Raw genomic sequence first — 27,221 nt, forward strand, 5'->3', positions numbered from 1 at the left:
GTAAAGGAGGAAGAGAGAGAGAGAGAGAGAAAGAGAGAAAGAGAGAGACTGGCGTATGTGCGCGTGAGAGAGATAGAGAGAGGGAGATGGCAGGGTGAACCAAATATTTACCATGAGGAGTGTACGGGCAAGGCCAGGAGAGGCACGGGAAGGCGGGGGATGGGATTAATGGCGCGCGTGTGTGTGTGTGTGTGTGTGTGTGTGTGTGTGTGTGTGTGTGTGTGTGTGTGTGTGTGTGTGTGTGTGTGTGTGTGTGTGTGTGTGTGTGTGTGTGTGTGTGTGTGTGTGTGTGTGTGTGTGTGTAATCTATGTGCACGTCTCGCGGATCATATCTTGATATTCAAATGGAAAAGAAAACGAACTTTCCCGAGCGCTTTTGTGTACTGTATTCAGATATTCAGGGTAGAACAGAGACTTCTCCTTTGAGTATGTGAATATACGAAAGTGATATACACAGTGGGTACCCAAGTATTTTATTAGCAGTGTATGAAGTGCGAGAATGGTACACGTAACTTTCATTATGATGGTAAACATAACTTTCATTATAATATTATTCTCCTGATCCCTGTCACAACCTCTTCATTAACAACATATCTGTACTTCAGTCACACATCTGTCCAAACTGTTCACGTGGCCCCTGTGCTGTCCCCCCAGAGCTGCGGCTGTGTTGCGACGATGACGCTGGAGGGCTTCGTGTGGCAGCGCTGCGGCCGGTCAACGTGACGGTGCTGCGACGGTCGGCCACCTCTGTGAATGTCACCTGGTCCAGGCCTGTGGTGCAGCCCCTCAAGTACGAGATCACTTACAAGCCCACCAACGCAAAGTGAGTACATATCTTCACTACTCTTACGTATTTTATTTATTTTGTTGCTACCGCAGCATACAAGACCATCAACGCAAAGTGAGTATACATCTTCACTACAATTAGCCTACATGTTCTTAATGAAAGAAAAGCATTCGGAAGCCGAATGCTAACCGCCCACCAGAACTGCTGTTGGCCAAGTCCAAGATTTAGGCCATATCTTGATACCCTGAAGGTTTCATGTTCATAGCTCAAGCCGTTCATGAGACATAGCGGTGCTAAAGGCGGGCGATATAAACTACTTACCTCTGGCTTAATTGCCGTATATTGTTGCCATGGCCGCACGGTTTCATTTACCTAAAGCAAAACAGCATCTGGGCCTCACCAGTCGCTGCACGAGGAAGGAACCGTGTGCACTATTGGACCTTACTTAAACAATACGTACAGACTCCTAACTGTACTCAGATCAGCGAACGACTGTTTTGGACTGGGGATGGAGTAAAGAATCCATACATGCTTGATTTAAAGCATAGGTTTCGCAAATGACTCAAATCTTTTGGGCTTGTCAATAATTTAAAAGCTCACGTTCGCTATCAGCTGGAATATTGCTCACCCTTGTGAAGTGGATGTGGAGAGATTGCAGTAAAACAACTGGTCAAAATTCTGAAAAAAGCATTACGAGTTATTAGTGGCCCTGCTAATACAAATAAACTACCTCCCCTACAAGTAAGAACGAATGTTGCCGTCCATGCATTATTTTACAGATAGTTTTATGGCAAATGTTCAGACGAAGTTGCATCCATTATACCACCTCTCCACGCCTTCCTCCGTATTACACGGGCATCTGGTACGGCTCATGACTGGAATGTCACACCGTCATACTGCAAAACTTTTGCCTATCAGAATTCTTTTATTCTCCAAACTGCCCCTCTTTGGAACTCGCATCCCCAGAGTAGTTTCCCCCAAACTTCAACCTACTGAAGCAGAAAGGCCACCTGTTACAGTTTTTTTATATGAACGTAAGACACCTGTAATCTAGTGTATGGATTATTTTTATCATTTATTAGTTTTTCCTTACTCTTTTCATCTTATATATATATATATATATATATATATATATATATATATATATATATATATATATATATATATATATATATATATATATATATATATATAATATACACACACACACACACGTGGCCTCTGTTTGATAAATCAATGAGATGCACTTGGTGGCTGAGAGAGGCGCCTGGAGGAGTTCCATAAAAGATCTTACCCAAATTTTACGATAAACAATTCTCAATAACAATGACAGTCTTGAATAATTTTTGCCTGATCGTATGTTCACGGTATTATGTATATACTTTAGTTGTGCTGGGCAGTGGAGCCTTCATGCGGTGGGTTTGACATAGCTGGACGGCTCCGCTGCCTGGTTATGCAAATGCCCCTTAATTCCCTCCCAGTCTTCTGAAAGGAGGATGGTGGACTGTGGGAGGAGGCAACTTCAGCCTGAAGCATAATGGGTTAACATTCAGATGAACCTGGGGTAACAACAACAATAACATGCACCCAGTTGTCAAATGTTTCGTAGCTGTTAGAGTAAAGAGAAATATAAACATCCAACTTAACACAACCAACAGGAAGCTTGAGAAACCTTATACGGTGCCAGGTGAGTCAGGTATACACGCGGCGCCACGGATCTCTGAAGATTTGGCGGGAAAAGTTAAGTATGTGCAATTTATCGGAATCAAAGAGCAGCTTATCTGCACGTGCAGTACTGGGAACAAACATGAAACACCATCCAATTAAGGTTACACACACGACCTATAAACACACACACACACACACACACACACACACACACACTCATAATCCACCTACATGTATATTCTCCACAACATTCTACTTCCCCACCTTACTCATCTTCCTCTTCCCATTCTCTCTGCTACTTCCCCACGCCTCCTCCCCTATTCCCGCCCGTTATCATTCCTTCTTCCTCTCTCCACTCTTCATTTCTCTTCCCAGCCTTCTCATCCTCTCTCTCCCCTCTGCCCACCCTATGCTTTTCTTCCCTATATTCTAATCCTATCCCTCTCCTCTCCTTTCTAACCTTTTCCTTCACTACCTATCCTCTCTTCACTCTTCTGTTCCCCTCCTTCTCCTCCTCTCCCCCCTCTAGCCTTCTCCTCACTCTCTCTCTCTACTCCTTTTCCAACCGTCTTCTTCTCCCTTTCCCCTTCTACTCCTCCTGCTTCTCTCTCGCCTCTTCCTCCTAATCTCCACCTTCTTTTCGTTTGTTCATTTACTTTATATCAACTTATTCCTCCGCATTTTCCCCCTCACCCCATTATTCCCCATCCTTCCTCCCTTCATACCCTTCTCATTCCCACTGCACCAGTCTCCTCTTATTCTCTCTGCTTCCCTCTCCATCAACACCCTCTTCCCTTCCATCTCCCTCTCTTGGCTCTTCCCACCCACCTCTTCCTCACCTCATTCATCTCCACTCCCTTCTCTCTCCCACTACCAACTCAGTCAGCCCTATCCTCCATCAACCTGCTCTTTCCCCTACCCCCAATCCCCATTACCTTCTTCATCCCACCATTCTCCTATTCCTCCCCTTCTTTTCTTCTCCCTCACCAACATTCGCTTTCCCCTCTTTCTTAGCTCTTTCCTACATTAACCTCCCTTTCTCCATCCTCTCCCTTTCCCCTTCCTCCCACCCTCCTCCTTTACCCCATTCTCCCTGCTCTTCCCCACCCTCTCCCCCTCTTCTTCACTCAGCTCTATACTCCATCAACCTCCCCCTCCCCATCCCCTCCCGCCCCTGATACCACCCATACCACCAACACCCATTACACAACGAGCCTAATCTATTTACCGCCCAAACTCAGCCGTCAGTTTAACCCCTTCAGTCCCATGATCTATTTTCCTGTTTTATTCGCCCTACCTCCAGACGATTTAGCTCAGCAGAGTGAGAAACATCAGGTTGTCAAGGGTTAACGAAGACTATTTTTAACACCAATTTAAATTTCTTCATAGCTTACCAAAATCGTCTGGAGGTAGCAAGAAAACAAAAATAAGTCATCATGCTGAAGGGGTTAAGCCACGCCCTCTACGTGGCACTAGTGAGCGAATTAACGTTTAGGCTTTGTCGAACTTAAGACATCGACGTAAGAAATTGACGTTGTCATTCTTCTAAATTAATTATCGATCCCGCCGTGCCCTGTCCCTCGGCTTGGGTCAGGGTGAGGCGGTGAGGGCGAGAGAGGGGGTGTGGGCTCCAGGAGTGACGGTTGTGTTGGGTTCGTCGGACTGTCGCTTATGAAGGTTAATTCCAATACTTCAGTTCATCACTACCTGACAAAGTGCTGATACATGCTTTTTGTTGGAAGTATGTATGTGTGTATGTATGTATAGCCAGACGCTTTAATCCCGGTTGGGGTGGCCACAAACAAATTACCTCACGCCACTCTGTCATCCACCATCAGACACGCTTCCTTCAACATCCTCATGCATATACTCCTCCACATTATGCTTTACCTTATCGTCGATCTTCCCTTCCATCTTACATACACTCTTCCTATTCATTTTCTCAACCAAACCACTTCAAGATACTACTAACCCTTTTCAGTACATATACAGCACCTCAAAGCTCCTTAACTTCATAATCTTTCTGCGTATTTCTCTACGTAACTCCACAAACTCCCCTCATAATTTTTTTACTTATTTCAGTTCCTCTCACTCTTGAATTTGTCCATTCAACAGGGCACTTAACTGTTAATATCTTTAAATCAGAATACAATAACCCTCCCATCGTCAGGAAAACTCGAATATTTAATCCAGCCAACGCCAGACTATTATATTCAGCTGAGGGTGAGCGGTAACTTTGGGGGAGTTAGTCTGCGGATTTAAGCGAATATCCAGGAGTGCAAAGTAAACTTATGGCCGTCTTCTAAGTGGCACAGGAGGCTTCGTGGCACTTTTTGTTTAGTGATTTATTTTGCATATTACCCTTCATCGTTCCCTTGTATGTTATTTATATGGCTTTAATATCGATAACAGTTTGTATCACTAACACCCTACAAAAGGACACTGAGGTACAGAGTGCAAAAAAAAAAAAGCTCGCTAAGGAAGAAATGTCAGGAAATCTCCAAAAGCACCCAAAATACAACCAAGGGCACATGTGGAAACTGGTGATTAAACAAAGTAGCTAAGCCTAATCATCTTGGGAGGGGGAAACTTAGTGGCGGTGCTGAAAATAATGGTTTACAGTACCGAACTTTGCGGCGCAGTGAAAGCCGTGACAGGCAAGAGTACGAGAGCAGGGTACGAAGGGAGGGGAGGAGAAATGAGGGGAAATGAGTTAAGATGAGGGAAGGTAAGGGGTGGGGAGTAAAAGAAAGGTACTAAGTGTTGTGAGGGGAACACGAGACGAGGGTGTGGGGTGAGGTGAGGTGGTACATAATGAACCTAACAGACTCCAAACTTCTTTCATGTATCTGATCAACTTCAATAATTTGGGTGACCGTCGGCAAGGGGACAGAGTGAGGGTGATGATGAGGGGAAGAGAGGGAGGGGGAGGAGGGAGAGGTGAGGAGGGGTTGAGAGGGGAGAATGAGGGAGTGGAAGTGAGAGGTGGAGAAGGAAGAGTGAGGGAGCGGAAGGCAGAGGTGGCAAAGTATGACTAAGGGAATGGAGGGGAGAAGTTGAGAGGGAAGAGTGGGGGAGTGGAGGGGAAAGATGGAGAGGGAGGAGTGGGGAGCTACTGGTTTTACTAGCTTAATAAACACTTTGGCTTTGTAAACCAAAAATAACTACACACACACACACACACACACACACACAACACACACACACACACACACACACACACACACACACACACACACACACACACACACACACACACACACACACACACACGTGTTGATGCTAATGTGTGAACTTTTCTTTATTATCGCGTCTGGAGACAGCAGGAATAAAGAAAAAAGGGTATCGAATGCATGGAGTTAATGTTTGATATAGAGTTCGGTATGCACACAGACTGAGGCAGTGTGGGGAGACAGACAGACAGACAGACTAGAAAATGAGATAAAAGAGAGAGAAACAAGAGCTGGACATCGGGTATAGATGGGCGGGGAGAGAACAATGATGGAGATATGAGTAGTAATCTCGAGAGGAATAAGGTAATAAGAGAGATCAAAAGGCAGGAAGGGCTGGTGGAAGGGTGCAGTGATGAGAGCTGAGGGACGCACCCGCACCCACCCACATGGCGACTAGGACACATACACGGAGGAGTTGATACACATGGACATATAGGTGGATAGAGGTCTGATAAAAGGTCTGAAAAAAGACAATTTTCATACTAATAACGTGGCTGTATTTTCATAGTACTGTATTTAAAAAAAATATGAATACTGTGGGTGAGGTGTAATAAGTATTTGAGGAACGAGAGATGCATAGGCAAAGATTAACACAAGATGTAAATACACAGGTAAATAGGTATACGAACAACTTCGGTAGGAAGAATATTTATGACCATAACATGATTCTCAGAAGCAAGCGCTATCCACTATCGATTTCCTAAATTAGCCTTTACGACAGTCAGACAGTCAGTCTGTCTAGCAGCCTGGCTATTTTAAGTCCCGCCATCGTATGCAAGAACAGGATAAAGGAAGACCATCAACCAGATATATAAGTGAACAAATATGACTATTATGTCTGGCAGGACGAGAAATAAATATCTTTGTTACGATTTAGATAACTCCTTCCTGACAGTGCTTCACCTCTCTTCAGTATTGTTTCAAGAGTTCAATGTCTGTTATCAGTCTTTTTATTCTTCAGACCAGCGATATCCATTTCATCTCATTTGCAATTCTTGATCATTCTTATAATACTGACCTGTGTCTCCTGTTCACATCCCAGCTTCATCTCTCTACCATTGTAACCACTGTCACTGCTAGCATGTATCTGACAAAACGGTAATAACATAAAGTCTTTAGTTTGGGTCTGATGACAAGAATGAAGAAAAGACAGAACAAAGGCGAGACCAGGACAATACACAAATGATGGACAGGATCAACCACGGCACAACACATCATAAAACAGGACCCGACACCACCATGACGCAGTCCATACCACACGTCACCACTTACTGAAATATGTCCAAGCTGACCACCGTTACATACATCACCAGAACTACCACCAGCCACCACCATCACCTTAATAAGCCATAGCATTTTATTGGTCTCAGGTGGTCTAGCTGTGTATGGGTGCCTGTTCTTTTGACGGCCATACGCTATACACTCAGGTTAAAATCTACAAAAGGGAAGTTTGAGGTTTTCGATCATGTGATGCTGCCAAGGGAGTAGGCCAATTTTGTTATCCCCCCTCTCGACATTTTCACTCATGGAGGGCATTTTGAAATAACTTCCCTTCAGTCAAACCACTACTCCTACATCACCCATTTTTAACAGGTATGCCTTCCTGCTCCAGCCCCACTGTCCACAAACATTCCAGCTCATCAGACCCATTTCTCTGCTCACCATGCCCATTTCTTTACCCCTTTCCCTTGAGTACTGATGGTTGTACATTGAGCCCTCATGCAATTCTCTGCACTTGTTAAGGTCTTATAGAATTCTTCATCCATTTTCTCTATGGTCAAGTCATGTAGTTTCCACTTCTTGGATTTCTTCAATGGCATTTTATACTGTGGTGACCGAACTCTGAAGTTTGGCTGTCAAACGTGATGTGTGACAACGATTCATACAAGATTATGGGCGTGATTATAAAAGATGAAAGGCTGATAAGGAATGAAGCATTATCTCTTCTTAGCATACTACTTCCTGGCTATCAGTGTAATCATTACCTTCAAGTTCCGGGATGGCCGCATGACAAATTTCTCAAGTAGTAACGGTATCGTGTTCATACCGGCATTGTACAGATTCTACTATACCCCATCCATCACCGTTGCATCGAAACTACTACAACTTCAACCACCACCACCACCACCGTCTCCATGGAAACCACTGGTTTAACTTCAACGGCCCTACTGAGAATACAATTATTACCAACAAAAAAACAACCATCACCACTGCAACCATCACCATCACAGGCACAATAACCACCACCACCACCACCACCGCCATCATAAGCACAATAACCACCACCACTACCACCACTACACACACAACAACAACAAGTGTCATGCAGTATCAATCGTCCAATCTCCACCCCCTCCACCTCACTCAACCCACCAGGCGGGGATGCATCTCCATCAACATGCAGCACACAAAATCAATCCAGCACCGCGCGATAGAGCAAGATGGAGAGGGAAGAACAAACTGAAGATACGTCAACACGCACACACACACACACACACACACACACACACACACACACACACACACACACACACACACACACACACACACAGAATCAATACAGATAAAACAGATCTAAGCGTCATATTTTATTCACACAAGTCCCCCCGTCTGCCTCTTACTGGTATAGTATTTCCCTCTTATATGCTGAGGTTCTGATCTCGGCAAATCTGACTCATTTTGAGAGAGAGAGAGAGAGAGAGAGAGAGAGAGAGAATGTTTGTGTCCTTTCCTGTTTGTGTTGCAGTCATAAGAATACATTTGTGTGATCGTTTTGGAAAGCATCTCAGGACGAAATAGAGAAGGAAATACACTTACTGGGAAAACTCTCTCTCTCTCTCTCTCTCTCTCTCTCTCTCTCAACCTCTTTGGGTCCACGTGCTCCCTCGTTCCTTTATCTCCCGTTCTTTTTTTTCTCTCATCCACTCCCTTTCATCTTTTCTCTCCCTTGCCTCTTGTCCTCCCACTTATCTCTCCCCCTCCTCTTTTATCTTTTCCTTTCTCTTCTCTCCCTATTTTCAGATTTAAGAATGATAAATTCTGACATTTATATCATAGTACTCTCTCTCTCGTGTGTGTGTGTGTGTGTGTGTGTGTGTGTGTGTGTGTGTGTGTGTGTGTGTGTGTGTGTGTGTGTGTGTGTGTGTGTGTGTGTGTGTGTGTGTGTGTTAATAATTATTCTGCCCACTCCCACCCCCACGACTGACCCCGCCATTAATGAACAACACTGGCTGGCCACTAAGTATTCACCAGTAGTGGCAAGAACCAGCTTTCATTCGCCAGTGTAAAGGGCAACCACAGCACGTAATTTAGGCTGTACTTCAGCGGTTGCCTTTCTCGTAGGTCTTTAACTGGTAATAATATTTGTGTGTATGGCAGTTTTAAGGTCGTAGTAAGATGATGATGATGATGATGATGATGATGATGATGATGATGATGATGATGATGACGATGGACGATGGATGGGGGATGATGGTAATAAATAGTCATCCCGTCGACAACCAAGCTGGTACTAGAGGAGGTACCTTTGTTGCGTATATCTCCTTACATAATTTATCCTTCTGTTTCAACTCTTTTTTTTTTTTTTAATACCTTATCATTCTCAACTTCCATAACACACATTCTCTAACAACATCCATCTTTCTGGTTTACATTTATTTCCAAACCACGCCACTTGCAGGCATTCATACAACTCTTAACATGACTACAAAGATCCTATGCACCACTACACCATCGCCTGCATACATCAGAGTGGAAATTCACCCTTCAACCTTCACCACCAGCCCAATTCCCCTTTCCACAACTTTAGATTTGACGTCCCTCATACTCATAACCCCATGCACTCATACTCTGATACTGCGCCACTCGCTCTTGCATACAGGCTACTACCATCATACAAATTGTTTCAACGTTTAACATTTTCAACCCATAAACTGAGCAAACAAAAACAAAATACATAATTACCATTTAAATATAAGCAAGGGTAAGAGCTAATGACCCATGGCGCATCCATAATGAGGTGCATCCACCTAAAAATTACGGAATGGCGATTAACCTAAATCTGCTAAGCTGATAAAAGGAAAAAAACCTGAATGAATCCCCGTCTCTTCGTCCCTCCGGTGGCCACACAACTCCTGCTGATATATGGCTATGCTCTGAGCCAACACAGCGGGCGCAGGGAGACGACAGGGGGCGCTAATAGCCTGACATACGTGGAGCGGGGATAACAAATAACAACGCTACCGTTCCCTTGTAAAGTAACCCGACGCAAACAGTGGAGGGGAAAAATCTTGCATCCACACCCACACCACACCACTCCATACCCACACCACCCCAAACCCACACCCACACCCACACCCACACACACACATACACCACACCCACACCCACCCACCCACACCCACACCCACACCCACCCTATGATGAGTGAAATAGTTTGGCAGTAACAAGAATAAAATACAAAAGGTCAGGCAAAGGACCAACCAAGCCTAGCAAGACGACGAGACCACGACGCAAGTACAGACAGCACACAGACTAATAAAAATACTACCATCTAGACCAAAAAGAGAGAGTGAGTGAGTGTTCCAGACAATGCTTCTGGCTCTCTCTCACTGAGCCTAAAACTCCCTCATTAACCATGCTAATTCACGGAGATTAATTAGGGACGTTTTATCTTATTTTTCTCCAGCTAACAAGACTAGGGTGGAGAGGAGGGGCCAAGGGGTGGAGGGAGGTGGGGCGAGGTCTAGGAAATTAAGGAGGTAGGGAGGAGGTCGTCTAGGAGGGGCGATGGGTAAAGGCGGAGTCCCGAGAAAAAGGAATGGGATTTTTTAAGAGAAGTGTGGGGAAGGAGAGGCCGATGAAATGGAGGCAGTAGAGGAGGGTGTCTAGAAAGGGTATGAGTGGGGAGTAGGAGCTTAGGAAATGGAGATACGGAAGGAAAGGCTGACAAAAGTGGGAGGTGAGGTATCTGGGAAGGGTGTAAGTGGGGAAGACAGTCCTGGGAAATGGAGGGATGGAGGTCCAGGTCAATGAAACGGGGTGGGGGGGAGGCGTCTAGGATGGGGATGGGAGGGGAGCAACGACTGAGGAAATTTGGAAGGGAAGGGACGGGTGGGAGGGGTCGGGAGAGGCGTTTATGAAAGGGAGATGTGGAGAAGATTATATAAGAAAAGGAGAGATGGGTAAAAGACATCTAGAAAAGTGAGAGGTGGGGAGAAATTATTTGGAAGGGGGAGATGTTAGAGAAAGGAGAGAAATGGGAAAGAAAGGAAGGGAAGAAGAGGTTGAATTGGGGGTAAAAGATACAGAAAGAGATAAAGCGTAAAGTGGGGTAGTGGTGGAGGAGAGAGGTGGAAGAAAAAGGGGGATGGGGTTGAGATGCATTGAAATATGAGGGAATAGGGGGTAGACACGGAACAAGTAAGAGGAGAGGAAAAGGGGATGGGACCAAAATGAAGATGCGAGAGGGGGGGGGGCAGTGAACGTAAAGACGCAAGGGGATGGGGGGAGAAGGAAAGATGGAGTGCAGTAGAATAAACGAGGTGGAACGGAAGATGGATGGAGTGAGAGTCGGGGGTATGAGAGAGACGGGGTGGAGCAGGAGGAGAAACTGGGAGGAAGAGGAGAGACTGGGTAATAGGGAGAGGAGAAGGAAGAGAAAAGGACGGAGAAAGTGGTAGAGACGGGGGTGGAGCAGCAGAAAATGGGAAAAAGGAAAAAGCAGGGTGGATACAGAGATCAAGACGAATGAAAGTTGGAAATACACTGAGGCTGGAAGGGTGACAGAGACAGGAGTGAAAACGGAGACGGGATGAAACGAGGCCGGCAGGACGATGCAGAGAGGCAGAGATGGGTTCAAATACACCATAATTCTTCAAATGGGTCACTCAGGTTGGGAAAAACATTAAGGCTTACCGTGAGATCAGAGGCGTTGATTTACTGGTGGGGTGCGGCGAGGGATGAGGCGGGGTGAGGTGGGATGGTGGTGGTAGGGTTCAGGGTCAGCTGTGAGATGGAGGAAATAAGAATCAGTTGTGCAAAAATGTTCGAATGAGGCCGATGTTCTGATCTCTAACAGAAAGTTCTGAGGTTCGGTGTGCTTCGAACACGTGAAAGCATCGTTCCCAGCTTTAATGAATTGCAGATTTAGTCTGATATGATCTGAAAATTTGAAATACCATTATCATCATCACCATTTAAGTCTCATTTTGTTCTAACAGATGAAACTGGAGGGATTCAGAAAAAACACGAACACCCCCCCTGAAATGACATTACGTTTACTAATTCGCGATTAAAACCTCTGAAAATCTCGGCTCCACCTAACGTTCCTAAGTGTTCGTACATAAGCACTTTAAACAGTCAGTCAAACAGCTCTAAGTGGTTTGTACAATATGTCTGCATTCATACTGCTCATTCTACATATCAAGAACATGACTAGGCGGTGAAATGACGTCTGCGATCTCTGATCTAATGTGTGCTATGATTTTAAACTCAAAAACAAAAAGAAATGCAGTTGTACGAGGCAGAAGAGTATCTAACTTTGGGCTAGGCAAACTTTTTTTTTTTTTTTAATGCAAAGAAGGAACCATATGCCAGACTGTAAGAACGTTCCCTCCAAGATAAAACAAAAGGAAGATAACAGCCAAATTCAAGATCGCTTCATTTCGAGCTGCCTGGACACACAACCGTACTGTACCACACCTCTTCTTGCAAATTACCTACTCCGTCTGCACATCCACATACTCGAACCGTTGTGGTTGGAATGACACTTAAAACTGCGAGTGTGTACAAACCCTAACGTTACACACACACACACACACACACACACACACACACACACACACACACACACACAATTTCCAAAACTGTTATATGCTGTATTAATGAGTTTTTTCTTACACAGCTAGTACCTCATCGCATGGGGGGTTACATCCCAATATCTAATGGATATCCTTACATTACTACATAACTAAAACTCAAAACGTAAAACAAAGTACCTAGTAAATAGCAAAAAGAAGAAAATACCTCGATAAATGGAAGAAAACTCTTGTAATATGTGGCTCATAGGTTAGTCGGACACAGCAAAGGTTGTTGATTATCTGATAGTATTTGAACTCTACATAATACTCATGCCAACTGGGGCTTCCCTGGCCAATTAACAAACGCCTGGAGTTAGTATGATTTAAATATCCAAAGGGCCAAACATACACTGAATTCCAGGCCTGGTGGAGGAGAGATATATCCCTGTGCCACTCCCGTAACCCACTGACCTGGGGGCCTTGCACAAACATGGTATGGTACTTGGCCAGCGACGGGACATATCACATACTGAAGCACAGTGTTGTTAACTGTGCTTCCATTGTCAATAACTTCTGTCTGGTGGAACCGTGAGGCAATTCTATTAACTCTGGTCCTATCAAACCTTCACGAAGCATAACTCTGGTAATTACTCATCTCTGAAACACCCCCTAAAAACGAACTGTTGCCAATTTTTAAGGAAACACATTAGGGAAACTGAACCACAGGCAAAGTGATGGAGATGTTGTCTCATGCTATGTGCTGTTTGCGGACTAAGATAACAGTTTCACATGATGGCCTACTGTAATGTTACAGACAAACCTTCACCTACAATCATCTACCAGAATTATGTTCTACTTTCTGTAATTCCCATTCCTCCCCGAACTTTGAGAGCACGTTTCTTGCTCACATTCCTTTGATATATATTTCATATCTCTGTCATACAATATTTCACATAACAACCTTCCTGACCAGAGCGAGGAGGGAGGTGTGGGCAAAATTTTCATTGTGATATATTTATGCTCTGGCTCAAATGGTAGGAATACACTGGGTTAGGACAGAGTTTATTAGCACAAAAGAAATAAGAACAAACAGTCAGCAGTGTATAATATTATCTAACAAGAGTATGGCTGTGAACAACATATATTCAATGATACAACTGATATGGCTGCTTTTATTTTGCTTTTTTGTTCATTACTTGTTATGTGTTGCTGCTCCTATTCTGTTTGTGTTCTTGCATTGCTTTGTTAATTAAGTGTTCTCCTGTGCTTCAGATACCGTGTGGTGGCTGAGGTGACGGCGCCGCAGCGCAGCGTGGTCCTTGAGCGCCTCCTGCCCCTCACCAAGTACCAGGTGTTCGTGACCAGCGTCCTTAACAGCACAGCCCTACACACCTCCAACACCGTCACCTTCCTTACGGCTACACACTCTGCACCACGTGAGTACACACACACACACACACACACACACACACACACATACATACATACACACACACACACAAACACATATACAGAGTAAGTGTTTTTAACGAAATCATTGTGGATCTAGGTAATAAGCCATATCATTTAAATTACCATTAAATATTCTCTCGCATTCCTCCCCACCCGTAGCGAACGACACAGGGTGGGTGATCAGCACGCCCACAGTCCTGGAGGAAGAGGGGGACGGCGTGGGCGTGGACAGGGCGGGTGGGCTGGTGCGGGTGCGGGCTGAGGAGGTGGGCATAGTGCTGCTGGTGCTGGCCGTGTGGATGTTTGCCATAGCACTATTCTTCAACAGGTGAGACGCTCAGATATCCACAGGGGTACCAAAAACAGTGTCACAGAGGGCACTAAGTTTGTTCCCAACAGGTGTTAGAAAACAGGCAAGCCGTCTTAAAATTTGCCACAGAAAGAAGAAGAGGAAGAGGGCGAAAATAAAGTGACGTTAGGCGTAGGGGACGGGAAGGGAAGAAGGACGGTAGCAAAACAGGTAGGAGGGTAGAGATAAAAGAATGGTGAAGAACTGATAATCGATAAAAGCTTGGGTCTGTGACGAATGGGGAAGGGATGAGCAAGGCCCTCCACATGTTCTTGCACAATCAGTCAGGCTATATTCCTTTTCATGCCGCATTCTGAACCAGTGGCGTCAGGATCAAACAAGCTTGATTATATTGTGACCGGCACTTCCCTTTCGGCTCTGATATTATTCTGAGAGAGGGTATAGTAGAACAACCGACTCAAACTCCACAGATAAGGTTAATAAATTCTTTACACCCTTTCGAAACTGTGTGAAAATCCAATGATATCTTGTAGAAGTAATCTATAAAAATCAGGTACGTGTAAAAACTTGGAATCTAATCTCACTGGTTTCTAGCCTCAGACGTGTAAAGGAATTAATGACCGCAACCTCCCTATCACGATCAAAATTTACCGAACATTTCCCTGCCGACCGTGGAGATGGAAAGTGTTGCAAGAAAAATTTTTATATGAGAGCAACATGATGCACACAGCAAAAGAGTAGGAAATGGAAGGATACTCTCTGACGTTCGAGGAGGACAAAGAAATCTGGATGACATGACACAACGCTGCTAGGGGGCTGTAGGAAAACTTTATCTTGTGCCAGTACATACTACATATACGCCTTGTAAAACAACCGTCACTCTTCTGACAGTGACATAATGGAGTAATCGCTTACCCTCTCCACTGCTCCCACACCCTTTTCCCTTCTTCAGTGTCAGTCTATAAATCTTCAACCTCAATTCTAGGCTATCAGGGGAAGTATTCATAAACGATCTTACTCAATTCTTATGAAAAAACTAGTTTCTATAGAAGTTACTGCAAGTACTGTTTTAAAAAATACTAATTTGTTTAGTTCTATACAACTACAAGCTGGATCCATATCAACACACTTGTCGTTATAAAATTGTTAAAAACATTTTGTGTGAACGATGTTATACAATACAATGTACACACCAGCTGTTGGCCACACTCCCACCAACCATGTTACCCACAAATGCTGTCGCCGTGCGGATGCGCCCTTATACGCAGCTTAAGCTCCAGAAGGCCTATGAATACTGCCACAGGTCTTGAGACTTTTACTCCCACGGTTTTCTACCATCGACCTTAATCCCCTTAACCCTCCTTTTTACCCACCCTCACAGCCGCGTCTGAGTCCCCCATCTCCCCACAAAATCCTCCCCCTCCGCCTATTTCATGTAAACCCCCTAAATCCGGTAATTAAATCTCTTAGCATCTTTGACACTGGTTGCCGGGGTTGTACACACAGATATGTAAAAAGATCAAGGGAGTGTTGGAAAGCCCATGTTAGGACACTGAGAAATTACTGGAGTTGACAGACACATGCACACTACTGAGCCATAGTTTCTACTCTTTAATTCTACTCTTGGCTGAAACCTTGATGAAGACCCTTAAACGAAAACCTGATATTCAGTGTTATGGTGGGGGGTTGAAACTTTACATGACTTCACGAGGACCTGTTTGCAATGACGTTACTTGCGTAGTTTATGAAAATCTTCGAACAATTAACACTACGTCAAACTTCGAACAACCAGTGTCTCTAGTTCTTTACGGTAAAAAACGTGTGTGTGTGTGTGTGTGTGTGTGTGTGTGTGTGTGTGGGTGGGCGGGTGTGGGTGCGCGCGCGCGCGCGCGCGCGAGAGAGAGAGAGAGAGAGAGAGAGAGAGAGAGAGAGAGAGAGAGAGCGAGAGAGAGAGCGAGAGAGAGAGAGAGAGGGAGGGAAGTGAAGGGGAAAAAAAAAAAAAAGACCGAGAGATAAAGGAGCGACAGGGAAGAACGGGGAGGTGGACACAAAGGGGATTCAGCTGCCTGGTCAAATATTCCATTCAACGTGTGGGGCTCAGAGTAATGAATGAGGAATATAACCCATTTAAATACTACTGACTAGTTTGGCAAGATTCCATTAACCCCCTCAGTGTAAGAGTATATACGTTTTTACTTTATTCTTGATACTACCAGACGATGATAATTAACTTAGGAGAGATACTATTAAAAATAATGAGAGGGTTAATGAAGGAGAGAAATGTGTCTAACCCCTAGAGTAAAAAATAAAAATCTGTCTTGATAGAAAAATGGACACAGCAGGAATAAAGCTAAGAAAAAATCCTAAGGCGAATAAAAACCTCCAAAATCAGGATATAAAATTCTAACTTCGTCATCGGATGGAAGGGATTACTTAGTTCAGGTATCTCAATAAGGTCTGACACCATTTCTAGAGGGTGTGAATGAACCTGTGGCCCGGATTGTGCTTATGACCTGCCGACACACAAGAGGTAAATGTATATGGAGTGTGTCAGTGGAGCAGTACACAGAGCAGGCCAGGATACACACCTACACCTAATGAGAAGTCAACAGAAGCGTCACCCTACGACAAACACACCACGCACACACCTCACACAACTGTACTTTGTCCACCTTTAACTTGGTTTATACTAGTCATTTTTCCATCCTGAATGCTGATCTGTAATAAGAGATCACATACTCTCGCGCCTTATCTCTTCACGTATCTTCGATCTTTCTCATCTTCCATCCACCAAAATCACACTGGCTGGAAGATTGTTTCATTTATATAATCGAAGCCTCGGTGTGTATACAAGAGGAAGAGTTAGTGAATGAGTGCCGACTGCACGGGGTTGGGTGGGTTTAAGACAGACAATTAATTAATGCTAAAGTCCAAGTCGTACCCTACAATACGACATGCAACAACTGAAATTCCATCCATGTCCCCACTTTACTGCTAAATGAACATGGACAAGGGAAAAACAAACTATATTCAAGAGTCTAGCACAAGAACATAACTCGGGTTCTTCCACGTGCAGGGTGGATATGCTAACTAATGCACCACCGACCTCCCCGAATAACAGGACTCATTGATCACGTTGTACAAAACTGGATAAAAGTCGAAGAAAGCAATCCAGTTCCTCAGAAAGAGAGAAACGATTTGACGTGCCTCGAAAGGGCCAGTAAAGAGCGACACAGATAGAGAGACCCGCTTCCAATCTGCAACTTGATTAAGGGTTCAAAGAGCGAGTGTGAGTGAGAACGAGAGGACGAGACGAGACGAGGAAAAGAAAAAAAAATTGTGAGGTACAATTACTTGGGTAGATGAGATAGTTGGGTCGCTATGAGATAGATGGTTAAACAGATGGATAAATAGATAGACATATGGTAGGAAGAGTAGGAGGAAAATAAAGTACCACTGTGGACACAAAAGGGTGAAATGAGAAACCAGAATGAGAACGATATGTGATGAAAGGAAAAGGGGCAAATGCAGACGAAACAGGCGAAAAAGACGACAAAGTAGAGGAAAGGACACAACCAAGGCAGGGAGACAGGGAAAGGGGTGACGAGGGAAAATAAAGGGCGGTCAAATGAGCAAGTGAAATGGGAGTGAAGTGAGGAAATAAAAGGGTGAAATGAGAAAGTGGAATGAGAGGGACGTGAGGGAAGGAGAGGCCAAATGAGAGGTTAAGTTAGGTCATTACTCGGGTCGACCCAGCGTAAACACAGGTCATTCACTCACTCACTCACTCATTTCTTTCCTCACTTTCCTTCACAGTTCTTTTAACTCTCACTCACAAAAGCTCATACACACATTTTCGTTTTACCTTCACTCACTCACTCCTTCAATTTCCTTCGCAATTTTCTTTATTCACGATCACAAAAAAGTTTGCTAAAGTTCCCACTAAATGAAAGCAAAAACGGGTTACAGATACCTACAAACATTATATCTTCCTTTTAATTACTTACTCTCTCACTCACTCACTCATTCATTGCTCCTCTTCCTCAGACTTGCTGCATATTTCTCATATCACACACACACACACACACACACACACACACACACACACACACACACACACACACACACATAAAACCTCACTCGCCTCCACAGTCACAAAACAGAATCCCTGAAATTCCTCGCTCACAAGCATTCCCACAACCACTTTTATAGACAAACTCTCTCTCTCTCTCTCTCTCACACACACACACACACACACACACACACACACACACACACACACACACACACACACACACACACACACACACACACACACAGCTTCACATTAACATAAATCCTGTCATAAGTACCATCATCTCGCAAACGTGTCTCCTTCACACCTCGTTAATCACTGCCATATCCTTACACATGTTCTCCGTCAATATTACACTTATTCTTTCTCACACTTACACGCAACCTCCCTCACATCAAACAGTCTTTCTCGCATACACACATACTGGATCACACAAACACATATCATCTCTCACAATCATACACCTCTTCCCTTCGTCCTCAGACACCTCTTCTTTCACACTTCCTCCTCACACTCACACTCGTCCTCCCTCACACTCCATATCCCTCCCGAAGACTCACACACAGCTTCACTCATACACATTCTTGTCTTGCCCTTACTCACGCTCACATTCATCTTCTAGACCTCTTTCGCACCTTTACACATTCCTTCCATACCCTCACACCCACACACATCCTGTCACATCCTCAAGCTCCCTCTTTCGCACCCTTACTCACTCAGATCATCCCTGGCCGACACCCTCCCTCACTCCCACTCTCAGCCACCCTAACCCTACAGCTCTCTCTGTCTCCTCTTCACACACACATACACACACACACACACACACACACACACACACACACACACACACACACGTACTTTCTTACATTTTACTTCTTTTTCTTGCACTCCAATTGTCACAGTCATTCTCTCCCACCCTTCACCTCCTTCACCCTCGAATTGTCTCTACATCTTCATCACTCTCCATCTGCCTCACTTACACCCTCCCTCACCTCTCACTCTTTGTCTCCCTCACCCACACCCGTCCTCACCTCCAGCCGTCCCTCACCTCCAAAACTCCCTCACCTCTCCCCCCTCCCTCCCCCACCTACACACAGACCATCACCCAGTTCCCGGGTCGTGCCATCACTAGAGCTGCATAAAAGTCAACAAATGGTGCCGGTGTCAGTGTTTGAAGTCATGCCGGCCAGGGACAAAGGAGTGCCTGTGTTGTGCCATGTACTCCAAATTGTGTCACAGGTTGTGTGTGTGTGTGTGTGTGTGTGTGTGTGTGTGTGTGTGTGTGTGTGTGTGTGTGTGCGTGCGTGCGTGCGTGCGTGCGTGCGTGCGTGCGTGCGTGCGTGCGTGCGTGCGTGTGTGTGTGTGTGTGTGTGTGTGTGTGTGTGTGTGTGTGTGTGTGTGTGTGTGTGTGTGTGTGTGTGTGTGTGTAGTGGAGCACGTTTGTGTTTGCATGTGTAGGGCTGCATAAAGGTAATAAGACCTATATAGGGGTACTAATTGTATGGGTGTTTCTGTACGTACGTGTGATGTTGGCCATATGTTCTCATGTAAGTGTGTGAATGTAGACGTGTATGTAGGTGTATATCTGGTAATGCAGACCGTGTACAGGAATGAAGAAAAATGAGTGTGATCTACCCATGACTTCAGTATAGCCTAAGGTGGAGTTAGGGAGAGAGGTCTGACCAAGAGCTCAGGGGACCAGAATAAATATGGTGATAAATGGGCAGCTATGAAATATTAAAACTGTGATTTAAATTGATACTGTTTTGTTGTCTGGTAACAACGAATGGTATTTATGTGGACCAGTGCAGGGTTCTGTGAAATGTGTGTGAGGATCGTGGTCTAAAAAATAAACAAAGATAAGAGTAAAATAATGGTTGTTGAGAGAGGAGGTAGTCACAGTGCAGTGTGTTTGAGAATGGGATGAGACTGGACGTGGTGGAAGAGTTTAAGTACCTCGGGTCAGAAAGCGAAAAGGGAGGCTGTTGTTGTTGATCAACCCCGGTCTGTTTGGCCGAAGAGATCCATCAACCGCAGGCAAATAACCACCCCTGCAGGGCCATCTCGTGCAGTGAACTGATGTACCCTTGCCGTTGACAGCGCCTCGCGACAGCAAGGCGCGGGGAAAAGTGTGAAGGCTTGGTTTCTGGATGGATGCCGCATTTGCATCTCTCCGCACAGAGCAGGCTTCACATCACACCGTTATCTGGTTATATGGTTACCAAGAATTTTGATAGCTTGAACGATGAACGAAAGGATGTGTAACCCAAGTCATTAATCACTTTATTATGGGTTTTCCTGTTTTTGAGCTCTCCTATTCCTGTTTCTGGATATATTTCACTCGGCGAATTTATGGGAAATAAGATTATGACGACGACGACGACGACGATGATGATGATGACGATGATATAACAAGCAACCTGTCCTTGTATGTCCATTCCTGCTGCATCGTACAACTATCCAGTCAAAACAAGAGGGCGTTTCCCCTGCCCCGTGGCTCGCGTACCCCGTCATTTGGGTTTATAGAGAGGAATGTGGACGTCTTAACTGTGTCTCATAGTTGGTGACCTAGGATGCCTGCTTGGTAGGGGCAGGGCATACTGAGTGAAGTGAGAAAAGCAGGGGGAGAGGAGATGATGTGTGTGTGTGTGTGTGTGTGTGTGTGTGTGTGTGTGTGTGTGTGTGTGTGTGTGTGTGTGTGTGTGTGTGTGTGTGTGTGTGTGTGTGTGTGTGTGTGTGTGTGTGTGTGTGTGTGTGTGTGTGTGTGTGTGTGTGTGTGTGACTAAATGAGTGACTAATTGAGTGACCGAGTGAATGAGATGGTGAGTGTGTGAACAATACAAACGCAGTGAGTGAAGAATGGAAAGATAGAGATGTAATATAATGCGGTGAGGAAAGAAAGGAAGGAGGGAAGGAGAGAAAGAAAAAAAGAGGCATCATGGAAGGGGAAAAAAAAGGGGGTATCATGATAGGCAGTGAGCAAAGGAAGGAAGGAAACACAATTTAGGTCAGTGTGTGGGGGTAAAAATAAAGCATCATGGAAGTCGGTGAAGGAAGGACGGAAAGAAAGCGGCATCATAGAAGGCAGTGAATAAATGAATGAAAAACGGAGGCATCATGGACGAGAGTGAACGAATGAATAAATGAGGGAGGAATAGTGGACGGCGGTGAATGAATGAATAAATGTGAATAAATGAATGAACGAAGCATGATGGAAAGCAGTGAATGGATGAAAGAAAGAATGAGAGAAAGAATGATGGGAGGCATTATGGAAGGCAGTGAATGAATAAATAAATGAATGTAAGAAAGAAAACAACACGGAAGGCAATGAATAAATGAATGGACGAATGGAAGAAGAAGGCATCATGGGGGCAGTGAGTGAAGGAAGAAAGAAAATGGCATCACGGAAGCCAGTAAATGAATGAATGAATGAAGAAGACAAAGAAAGAAAAAAAGAAAGAAAAAGAAAAAAGAAAGAAAGGAAGGAAGAAAGGAAGGAAGAAAGGAAGGAAGGAAGGAAGGAAGTGAGGGGTAACGAATGGAAGGAGAATAGGAGGGGGATTAAGGAAAGGAACAGAAGGAGGGAAAGAGTGAGTAAGTGAAAGGCAGCACGAGGAAGAGAAGAGAAAGAAGCAGGGTGGGTGTTACGTGAAGATTACTGTGTGCGGAGAAGGAGAGAAGGAAAGAAGGACGCAATGAAACAAAGAAAGAAGTGAATGAAGGAACGAAGGAGAGGAAAAAAAACTGAATGATTAAATGAATGAATGAACAAACGAAGGAAAAAAAAGAAAGAAAGAAGCATGCAAGCGAGATATTATGAAACGAGAAAATCAGAAGAAAAAAAGGAAGGAAGGAAGAAAGAAAAAGAAAGAAAGAAAGATGGGAACGAAGAAAGAGAGGAAGAATGAAACTAAAAGGGGATCAACTAAATAGGAGAGATAAAGTGGGGGTAAAAAGGCGGGAAACGATAGGACTGGAGGCTAAAGGAGAACGGAATGTGGACTTCATCGTTTATTAAGGCCAATCTTTTTCCTTTCATCCTCTAAGCCTCTCACAATTCCTACTCTCTTCTTTATTGCATCTCGATATTTTCATCCCTTCCTTTTTCCAGTTTCTGCCACTCCTTTTTTCTTTCTTTTCTCTCACATTTACTTTCTTTTCTTTTCATTTTATTTTTTGTCTTATTTTTATCTGTACACTATATATCAGTACTTTTCTCCATTCTTCGTCTCACCTCTGTCCCTTTTACTTACTACTCTATCTTTCCTCCTTTTCACTATTTATTTTAGTTATTCCCCCCTTCCCCCCCCCTCTCTCTCTCTCTCTCTCTCTCTCCTCATCAGGCCCATCCCTCCAGGCTTCGGGAATTATAAACGGGGCTTAGGTCACCAGTTGGCCCCCACGCTGGCTGCTTCTCGGGATCAGAGCTGAGGGTATTGGTATTCAGGTTATTATTATCGCTTGTTTTATATGTGGAATTATATATCTTTCTGTATGCTTATCTATCTGTCTATATCTATCTTTCGGTACTTCTCCCTCCCCTCCCTCCCCCCTCCTCTCTCTGTCTATCTGTCTATCTAAGGGTGTAATTATTTTTCACGTTCAATTTACTGTTATCCTTGTGAATGAGTTTGTACATCACGTTTCTAATCATTCTAAGCAGTCATTTATTTTATCCAGTCATTTATTTACCGGTTATTTTATCCAGCAGCGTATGGTGATGTTGGAAGGATTAATATAACACAGAGTAGGGCAGGAAGGTGTAACAAGCAAAATAAATCGCCTAGGAAAAGGTGTTAGGGAGCTTCTTTAACTGACCAGATTGAGTTAAAGAAGACATCTCAGTACAACACGTCCTCACTTCCACTTTTCACAACTGTAAGTGCGTTCAATGTGTTAACCCACTGAACCTGAGGACATCACTTAGTTTTTACCACTACTAGACGATTTTTAATAATTTTAGGTGAGCCTCGTGTCACTGGATGGGATGATTAAATAATGTGTCTAGCCCGTCAGGTGCTGGAGAGGGACATGACATGAGGGCACCGATATAACCAGGTGGCTCCACTGCCTGGTTATACAATCGTCCCTCAACTCACTCCCTGTTCCCCCAAAGAAGGAAGGTGGTCTGCAGGAGAAGGGTAACTTGAGCTTGCAGTCCACTGGGTTCACATTCAAATAAGCCTGGGGCTGCAACTACTACTACTACTGCTCTTACCACCACCATCACTACTACTACAACAACAGCTATTACTACTACTACTACCACTACTACTATCCACTATCTACTCGCCCATTTCGAAAAAAAAAAAAGCATCCTAAACTAAATAAAATCCTCGGTATATAGCAAAAAAAAAATGATCGCAGCGAACAGTCTGATAATTTCTTATATTTAAACTACAGTTTCCTCACACCTATAACGAAACCTTTCCTGTCAATCCTCAGCTCCAAACACTGCTTTTTAAGGTTATCACTCTTAGGCTCCTATGACTCAATTAGATGAATAAAGTTTTGACGTTAGCAGAAATATAACACTAGAGCTGTACCGACCATGAAAGAGTTAATATCTCGCCTCGTACATGAACTGCCTGTACAACCCCTTCTAACATTCTTGAAACATACTGTGCTCCACCCTCTCGCTCCCTAAGGCTCATTTACATACTATATTCATCCCGTAGCCAAACTTCTGAATTTTTCAATCTTGATTTTCCATCAACCTGCCTTTTAATATCAGAGGTAATTTTTGCTGTAGAATTTTAGTACTTCATCCAGATCTTCTCTTCCTCTCTCTCTTTCCTTCTCCTTTCTCCCTGTCTCTTTCCTTCCCCTGCCTTTTTTTTTTCTTTTCTTTCTTTTCCTCCCTTTCCTTCATATTTCCCTGTTTCCTTCCCCTTCCTTCCATTTTTCCATCTCCCTATCTTTCCTTTCCCCTCTTCTCATTTTCTTCCCTTTCCTTTTCTACATTTTTCTTTCCACTGCCTTCCTCCCTTTCTCCAACTTCCACATTTTCCTTTACTCTTTCCCATCCGTTCCCTCTTTTCAACACCGCTTCCCCTCTCTCCCAACCCCTTTCCTTCCATCTCTTTCACTTCCTACCTTTCTCTTTCCCTTTTCCTGCCTCTTTCCTTTCACCCTCCCTCGATTCAGCTGCAAGGAACGAGTCAACAAGGAAACTAGGTGGCTCGCTGGCTAGACCCCGTCCCTGTGTTTGCTCTGGATAATTATTAATATTATGCACGTTACCAAACTGCCTTTTTCTCATAACTGTTGTAATTGCTTTTTCGGCGAAGTGGGACAATGTTTATTCTGGCGCTAAGCAGAGTAAGGACCTCGTAGGCGTGGAGGAAGGGTAAATATATGGCGGGATATCATTACCAGTGTCAACCCCGTGTGTGTGTGTGTGTGTGTGTGTGTGTGTGTGTGTGTGTGTGTGTGTGTGTGTGTGTGTGTGTGTGTGTGTGTGTGTGTGTGTGTGTGTGTGTGTGTGTGTGTGTGTGTGTGTGTGTGTGTGTGTGTGTGTGTGTGTGAGAGAGAGAGAGAGAGAGATCCCAAGGTTTGGATTCTGTGAGCAGCGACGGGAATGTATCAGGAATGCGAGGAGTTCCAGGACGGGGCGTAAAAATGGTGAAGGGGGGCGGTTGCGGGGGGCGTGGTGGAGAGAGGTGATGGAAGGGGTGGTGGAGAGGGGTGATGGAGAGGGGTGATGGAGAGGGGTGGTGGAGAGGGGTGGTGGAGGAGGTGTCTTTCCGCTGGTGTGAAATACTGGGGTGAACATCCGGCGCTCAGGATACACTGTGATCGTAAACAATGCCCAGGCTTACGAGAGGAGGGGACTGGGGGAGGGAAAGGTGAGGGGAGGATGTGAATTATTAATGTGTGTGTGTGTGTGTGTGTGTGTGTGTGTGTGTGTGTGTGTGTGTGTGTCTGAGAGAGAGAGAGTGTGTGTGTGTAAGCCTCTTAACTACTGTATGTGAGCGAGATTACTTTCGCATTTCGAGAGGAGCAACTAAAGAAAACCAAAAATCAAAACGAATCAAGTTGCCTTCACGACCCTGAATTCTATTACGGGATGGTTCCACAAAGGGACTTCCATGCCTTTCTGTCCCTATTTAGTAACGACCACTCTTCCCACAACACCCCACCCTCCCTTAGCCCGTCCCGTTGCTGAGAAAAATCACCTGGAGGTAAAAAATAAGATATAAACGGGTCTCAAAGGAGTATACCAAGACAGCCTACCTATTTACACCTGCCGATTCTCCCGCTGCTGAGTAAAACCGTCTGGAGTTTGTCAGAATAGAATGATGAAACAAAGCTCGTATTTTACCTGGCACAGAAGGCTTCGCAACACCTGTTCGTCAGCGATTTATTTATCATATCATATTAACTTTCTCTTGTATGTTATTTCCATCGTTTTACTACTGATAATGTCTGCAACCGGAACACACGTACAAGAGGATACCGAGGTGCAGTAAGCAGAATAAATCGCTAAGAAAGAGGTTTTACGTAATCTCCAGAGCCGCTTCGACTGTGAACCTGTATCAAACTCGAAAACTTGTAATATTTCACCCGACATTCCAGTTTCGCGCCAAAATATTACACTATTTTTCAGCATCGTAATTCAGGGCAGGAGTATCGATATTTCACTTCGGATGCACATTTTTCACGACATCCAGGCAACATCTCTCTCTCTCTCTCTCTCTCTCTCTCTCTCTCTCTCTCTCTCTAACTAAAACAACACTGATACGGGAAAGTGTAAGAAAGAACTTCATATTTTGTAAGTTAGAAGGAGTGAGAAGTTATAAGTCTGATCCAAAAAGCAGTCAGTGTTACTGGGTGTCTGGAAGGTGTGCATTGAGGGAGCGTGATTTATATACCGGGTATATATATATATATATATATATATATATATATATATATATATATATATATATATATATATATATATATATATATATATATATATATATATATATATATATATATATATATATATATATATATATATATATTTGTGAAGATAAGTGTATTGTGAGGGAGTGGGAAAGTTTTATGCCTGTTTTGTGAGGGTGTGTGAGTGTTTTATGGGCGTCGTGAGGGTGTGTGAGTGTTTTATGGGCGTTGTGAGGGTGTGTGAGTGTTTTATGAGCGTTTTGTGATGGAACGTGAGCGTATAAGAGCGATAGGTAGAGCTGTGTGTGGGTGTTTTTGAGGTGTTGTGCCTCTCTCGGTCATTGCCATTCAGGGTGGTGCTAGGTGCTGTGGAGGAGGGGGGGAGGGATGGCTGTGGGAACTGGCACAAGTGACGCTCAACTTCACTCTCCCTGATTCTATTTTTTTACTTTCCTTTCTTCTCCTTCTTACTTTCCTTACTTCTCTTTCCTTTGCCTCCTTCTCCTCCCTTTTATTATCTTACTCTGACCCTTTACTCTCCTTCCATCTTCTTAAATTTCCTCCTCTTCGCTATTTCTTACGTTCTTCTCTACTTTCCTTCTCTATATTTCCCCCTCATTTTTTTCCTCCGCTCCTTCGCTTTTCCATTTTTTTCCTTCCTTCTCCACTCTCATTAAGTAATCTTCTACTATACTTTCCATCCTCCCCATACTTTTCCCTCTTCCCCATTTTTACTTACTTTTTTCTTTCCCTTGCAATCTGTCTATTTAATCTGTATGTTATTCCTGTCCATTTTTCTCTCTCCTCTTGTCCTCTATTCTCTTTCTCTTTTCTTAAAGTCTGATTTCTACTTCCCTCCCTTCTGAATTTTATCTAGTCCTCTGCACATTCTCTTTTTCGTGTTTCTCCCTACTTGCTTCTCTCTTTCCCCTCTTTTTCTTTGTTACTCCTACAGCTTTTCTTTCCTGACTTTCCTCTATCAGTCAGACCCCTATTTACTGCAGTC

General features: G+C 44.1%; 1 protein-coding gene across 1 annotated transcript in view; it reads left to right on the forward strand.

Moving 5' to 3' along the window:
- LOC145412539 (uncharacterized) overlaps window positions 1–27,221 on the forward strand; it is a 193,851-nt gene that overhangs the window by 159,158 nt on the left and 7,472 nt on the right. The window contains exons 3-5 of the mRNA XM_080282437.1: window positions 655–823; window positions 13,761–13,924; window positions 14,100–14,268. Of these exons, the coding sequence (XP_080138563.1) occupies window positions 655–823; window positions 13,761–13,924; window positions 14,100–14,268 (502 nt within the window). The remainder of the gene's footprint in view (window positions 1–654; window positions 824–13,760; window positions 13,925–14,099; window positions 14,269–27,221) is intronic.

The sequence above is a fragment of the Coenobita brevimanus genome, chromosome 93 (genome assembly GCF_032717465.1).
Source record: "Coenobita brevimanus isolate Jiangsu-jjx chromosome 93, ASM3271746v2, whole genome shotgun sequence".
NCBI lineage: Eukaryota > Metazoa > Arthropoda > Malacostraca > Decapoda > Coenobitidae > Coenobita > Coenobita brevimanus.